This window comes from Telopea speciosissima, unplaced genomic scaffold (assembly GCF_018873765.1).
Source record: "Telopea speciosissima isolate NSW1024214 ecotype Mountain lineage unplaced genomic scaffold, Tspe_v1 Tspe_v1.1037, whole genome shotgun sequence".
Classification (NCBI taxonomy): domain Eukaryota; kingdom Viridiplantae; phylum Streptophyta; class Magnoliopsida; order Proteales; family Proteaceae; genus Telopea; species Telopea speciosissima.
In genome coordinates, this window is record NW_025318373.1 from 1 (window position 1) to 6346 (window position 6346).

Here is a 6346-nt window from a genome sequence, read left to right on the forward strand (position 1 = left end):
ACCTTGGGTTTTACATGTCCATAAAATTTCAGTTTACCCAATGTGCCTCATGGTAGATATTGTGGCAGCCTAAATATGTCGTTGGACTACTAAATCCTCTCCCAAGGTTCACAGACATTTATGAAGAAAAATTTCTTTTCCCCTACCCCCATCTTCTGTTTTACCTCAAATATTTTAACTGAATGCCAATGCTAACCCAAATGATTACAAGTAGCCTCGATATCTATTCCGTTTTCTTCTCTCAACAAATTCTTGTCATACTCAAAAAATCAATGCATCTCTTACACAAAAAAAAAAAGAAAAATCAATGCATCTCAGTCTAATACAACCTACTTACATTTGACCACTCATTAGTCTGTCAAAAACTAGGAGCTACATCTTCGAGTATACTCCTTAACAAGCTTAGCAAATGATGAGGACTTGATCTCTAGCAATTTGGCTGGGGAATCATACTCCAATATAAGACCTGCTTAACACAATAAAATATGTCAATCTATTTAGGTAAACACAATAGATGAGAAGACATTATTGGACTCAACTAAACCCATTTTGTGGTGTACTAATTACTAGCTACTAACCATTATCAAGAAGGAGAACCATATCAATATCAAGAATTGATGTTATCCTATGTGCAATTGTGATGACAGTAGACCCTGAGAAGTGTTGCGTTAGCGTTTGCTGAATTAGATAGTCAGTCATAGTATCCACTGATGCAGTAGCTTCATCAAGTATTAAGACTTTGCTCCTCTTGAGTAATGCTCGCCCTAAACAAACTAGTTGCCTTTGACCCATGCTCCAATTCTCTCCATTCTCGGTCACTATAACAGTCACCATATAAAAATGAGTTAGCTGTTTCGGATCTTACTTTCATTAACTTTTTCATTCCCTATTTTTTTTTGGGAAAAGGGGTTGAGGGTAGGGGTTGGGTTGTGAACTAGAAGTTAGATATATATTACACAATAAATTAATATTGGTAAACTTCTATATTTCATGGATAAATTAATGTTTGGGAAATTTTCATATAGAGTGAATATGAGAAGAAACTAACCTGAAGAATCAAGCTTCCCTTCCTTCTTTCTAACTTCATCACCAAGTTGGCATTTATCTAAAGCCTAAGACAACAAAATTTCATGTGAACTTACCACCTTGCTTGATTATGCAAGATGACATAAAATTGATGATTAAACACAAGCAAAATATGAAATGAAAAAACCAAGGGGATGGCAACTGGGAATAAAAAATATGACAGTAAAACTAGTACACTTCCTAGATCATAATTAAGAGAATCTCTTAGGTCAAATTTGGCCCAAAGATGATCCAATGCATCTAAAATGATTTAAAAAATTAAACAAAACATAAAAAAAGATGACCACAAGAAAGGAGTTCATAGATATACATGTCCTAACGAGTCAGTTGTGATGTGTTTGTGTTGTATGTAAATCATCAGTAAGAAGAAGATATGTCCATCCTATCTTTGTCACTGATTAAATATTGTTCATCATATGAAAAAGAAAGAAAAAAAAATCCCACCTCCCAGATTTGTTCATCAGTGTACTCTTCAAGTGGGTCAAGATTGCTTCTTAAAGTCCCCTCAAACATTGTTGGGTCTTGCGGGATGATGCTCAATCTTGAACGCAAGTCATGAAGGCCAATCTTGAATATGTTGACACCATCTATCCAAATTTGACCAGCTACAGGTTCAAGCATGTGGAAGAGAGCTTGTACGAAAGTTGATTTACCACTTCCCGTTCGCCCAACGATGCCAATCTTAATCCCTCCAGGGAAAGTGCATGTGAGACCTCGTAATACAAGAGGAAGATGTGAAGCATATCGGACCTACATATACATTAAATAATCAAATCATGAAGCTTAGTAGAATTCCATAAGAGCAGTTAGAATGTCTCAAGATATTAGTCTTCAGAGTGTTTGTTTTACACGACGAGAAAATAAGTAAAGAAATAAATACTTGGGGAAAGAATAGGGAGATTACATGTAGATCAACAAGACGAACTTCTCCTTGTGAGGGCCATTCATGACTTGGCCTATTTTCTTCTACTATCAGAGGAGGTTCACTAGGGATGCATGTATATTGTAGTATTCTCTCAATAGATATGATTTTGCTCTCTAGACCACAAAGATCCCATATGAGCCCATGCATACTGAAACTAAGGCCATATGTGACTGCTAAACCCATAACACCTTCAAAAGAGAAAAGAAAACAATTTTAATTCAAACATGCTTTTATGTGAGCAACCATTATAATTTCTTTAAATGGTGATTTTTAAGATCTCAAGTTTAACTTTTTACCAGGATTGAGTACTCCCTTAGGCACTAAGATTAAGAAGACCAAAAAGATGGCATATGTGATGGACGCCAACATATCCATTCGGAAGCATAACCATTCCAATGCACCAGAGAAATGAAACTTGGGTCGTAAATACCTATCCACCAGTTTGAGATTTGTGTCTATAAATTTCTCTTCTTGATCGAAGCACCTGATTGTGGTTGAACCTAAACTAGATTCAGCAAAATGTTGTATAATTGGAGCCTGGCATACTCCAACCAGTCGTGATAGTTCTCGTGCTGCAGATATGTAGTATTGCTGCAAGACAAGGTTCATATAAAAGAAAATTAGGTACAATGTAAGAAAAAAATGTAATGAATAATGTATAATTAATCAGAGAATGATATTGGCTTTTTCTATAAGGGATTTCTTAACATGATCAGCTACATTTGATAGTTGATAGTTATTTTCAATTCAAATGGGGAACAACTATCAAATGATAGGTTTGAGTAAATCAACCTTCCATATAACCCAAAATTATTGGACCACTAAGACGAGGTTTTATAATGGAATTAACCTTTATTCTTTAATATTTAACTACTACGAATTAAAAATTAATTTACCATTTACTAATTTATATTCATTTACTGATTATTCACTTTAAAATTAAAAATTAATTTATGTTCCTAATTATTAATTAATTTATTATTTAGTTAGTGTAAAAATGAAAAATTACTTAATAATTTATTAGCTGTTAACTTCTTTTAATTATCATCTTATCTTTAGTATAAACTCCAACCGTCAGAGCTACCAACAAAGCTACTAGGATATTTTATATTTTTTCCATACATTTCTAAAGTATGTTATGCATACATGTCACTTTAGATGCATTTTATACTTTGGTAACATTGTCCTTACTTGGTTCTTTTCTCAAAACAATTTTGGTAAGCAAAACATTACAGCTTTGCATTAATTCACATGAAAATATACAAATTGGGAAAACATATTTCTTGCATATATTCTTTATAAATTCAAGAAGAATAATAAGATCTAAATCACCATTTTCACACCCAAGCATATATGCATCTACCGTTAAATCCATTTTGGTGTGAACAAAGTAAATTCTGAATTCACTGATCAAACAAAGCGTGAACCAACTTATATTATGGCAAGTTAACCATGGAAAAAATATTATTAAGCTTGATTTGGAAGTTTAATCGTGAGAAGTGGAAGTAGTTACAGAATTACCTGGTACCAAATGCATGCAACGGTCATCGGAATAAAAACTATCAACATTTTCCATGCAACCTGTGACATTACTGCAATAGTTCCCAAGAATCCTATGATTGAGATAAGAACTTCTTCAAATTTATGTGGAATAGAAATATCAACTGCACTTTGATCTATGGACGCCTGTTTACAAAAGTAGAAATTGTTTAAATTTTAAAATTATATTAACTTTACAGTGATCAAATAAGATGTATGAGGTCCCAAGAGTAATTAAGTATACTTACTAACCCGATTTAGAATCCTTCCACTCGGAGTAGAATCAAAAAATAGCATGGGAGCACGGAAAATGCACAAATGCATTTTGTTGAAGAGTAGAGTGGATGTCTTGTATCCAACAGTTACAATGAGCATGGACCTTATAAGTGTACAAAGAGAGCTTCCAAGCGTCAAAGCAATATAAATAAAGATGAGAGTGGATCCGTTAAAATGCGATCTTACATCCTCTAAAAAAGGAGTTGCCAATACCATCCAATAACTACTGACTACTTGGAGAAGCTCAAAAAGAATTTGTGCCAACAATATCAGTGGTACAAAAGCCCCTTTATATGCAGCCGTAACATACTTCCAGTAGACTGAAGGACTAACTCCACCTTTTTCTCTCTTTTCTTCTTGGACAAGCTGCTCTTTTGAGCCAACCATTTTTTGTGTTTCGTAGTTTTTGGGTTCCGTTACCTCATCATCTTCAATAGACTTCTTGCTACACAACATATTACCATCTTCATCGCCATTAATTAAATTATCATCCCCATGTTCGATAGAATTAAGTTCTGCCAAAGCTTTCTTATGTACACCCACCAATTCCATAAAATCAGTTCCTGAATTAAGAATTTCTTCATACTTTCCTACTTGAGTAATCTTTCCATCTCTCATCACCTGTCAAACAGAAGAAGGTAAATTATCACTCTCAAACAAGGTTGAGGTACTTGAAGTTAGGAACTAATGATGGCATATTCTCACCAGGATAAGATCAGCAGAAGGAAAAAACTCTACTTGGTGGGTAACATAAATTACTGTTTTCGAACTCAAAATTCCCAACAAGCACTCCTGTACAAAAGTTCAGATGTTCACAATTAGACACTCAAAATGATTTTCGGTTACTAAAAATAGCTACAAATTAATGTAAATTAGTTTTCATAATGATAAGTAACATTATTCCATAGGTTTTATGCAAGAACATGCATTGCTTAATATCATGTGTTTGTATGTCTTGTTTATTTAGATAGCCATGATTTCATTCTTTTCAAAAACATTTTTAAATCAACCTTAGTTTCTAGTGAACAAAATTGTGATGTAAGCACCGAGATGTATACTATCAAGCCAATTTTATCAAAGAAAGTTTTGGAAGTAGAGCTCAATATATAACTACCTTAAATAGATGAGTTCCTGTGTGAGCATCCACAGCACTAAAAGGATCATCAAGTAGATAAATATCAGCATCATGGTACAAAGCACGTGCAATCTGGATTCTTTGCTTTTGTCCACCACTTAGGTTGATCCCTCTCTCCCCTATGATAGTTTGGTCTCCGAAAGCAAATAATTCTAGGTCCTTCTTCAATGAACATGCTTCAAGGATCATCTCATATCTTTCCTTGTCCATCTCCTTACCAAATAATATATTGTCTACTATCTTGCCACTCTGTATCCAAGGTAATTGTGCAACATAGGCCTTTGTTCCCTTCAACATAATAGCTCCAGATACTTTTGACACTTCTCCCAATATGCATGAAAGTAAACTTGACTTTCCTGACCCAACAGAACCACAAACAACCACTTTCATACCATTATACACTCGAAAATTAATATCTTTTAATGTGAGATTAGGGGAATGAAGGTCCCAAGAGAAATTCCCATTTACTATTTCAACTGCAACTTTGGCACTATCTCTTGGAAGCTTTTGTACTATATTTTGTTGAAGATCATCAAGGCAGAGGAATGAGGTTATCCTGTCAAGAGAGACTTTAATCTGAACTACCATCGTAATTGTGTCTGGGAGACTATAAATGGGCTCTTGCAATATTTCAAATGTTACAAGTGCAGATAGAATCTTCCCTGAGTCTAGCTGAATTCCCATAAGTACACAGAATCCAAAAGTAACCATGGATACAAACATGGGAGCAGATGAGAAGGCAAAGGTAGTCATAGCTGATGTATAAAGTAACTTCTTTAACCATTTCGTTTCAAAATTCCTAAGCTTAATTATCTTAGCCAAGAATTTCATCTCCCAGCCCTGGAGCTTGAGAATCCTCATATTCCTCAACGCCTCGGATGTCACCTTCATCCTTTGATCCTTTGATTCCATCAATTCCCCCTGAATTTTCTCTTGTAGTTTTCCCAATGGAACATTTGCTAACATCAAAATTATTGTGGCAATAAAAGATACAAGTGAAGCGTAGCCAAGGTTCTTGTACAAGATCAACAATGCTAGAACAATCTGAACAGGTACCCTCCATATATCATGCAAGTACCAACTAAAAAATCCAGTCCTCTCAACATCAACCGTCATCAAATTAATGTTCTCCCCACTCGTGTTGCCTTGCTTTGATTGGCTTGAAAGCCTAAGATTCTTCTTATAGATTATTGCGAACAAGGCAGCACGGATCCTATTTGCCATCTTTCGTAATTGAAAAAACAAATGCCTTTGTGAGAGGCACCTTGTGAGCTTTGAAAGAAAGAAAATAAACACTAGTGCACAACCTTTAGATTCCAGTTGGTGGGGGCTATTGAGATATTGAAAAAATGCATCAATAAGGTATGGTCCAATATAAGAAGCCA

At 34.7% G+C, this 6346-nt stretch overlaps 1 protein-coding gene across 4 annotated transcripts; it reads right to left on the minus strand.

The window, feature by feature from the left end:
- Positions 1-333: 333 nt before the first annotated feature.
- LOC122648421 (ABC transporter C family member 3-like) lies at positions 334-6219 on the minus strand. 4 transcript variants are annotated; one of them, XM_043841632.1, is made up of 10 exons: positions 4941-6213; positions 4532-4618; positions 3803-4447; positions 3533-3697; positions 2308-2602; positions 1991-2199; positions 1531-1836; positions 1049-1112; positions 579-818; positions 334-466 (listed from the first exon to the last, which is right to left on the minus strand). In XM_043841632.1, the coding sequence occupies exons 1-10, from the start codon at positions 6183-6185 to the stop codon at positions 366-368; spliced, it is 3357 nt and encodes a 1118-aa protein (XP_043697567.1). In that variant the 5' UTR covers positions 6186-6213; the 3' UTR covers positions 334-365. The 4 variants fall into 4 exon arrangements, with proteins under 4 accessions (XP_043697567.1, XP_043697569.1, XP_043697568.1 ...); XM_043841634.1 differs by lacking the exon at positions 579-818 and having other exon boundaries at positions 4941-6217; XM_043841633.1 differs by lacking the exon at positions 4532-4618.
- Between the last annotated feature and the right edge of the window lie 127 nt (positions 6220-6346).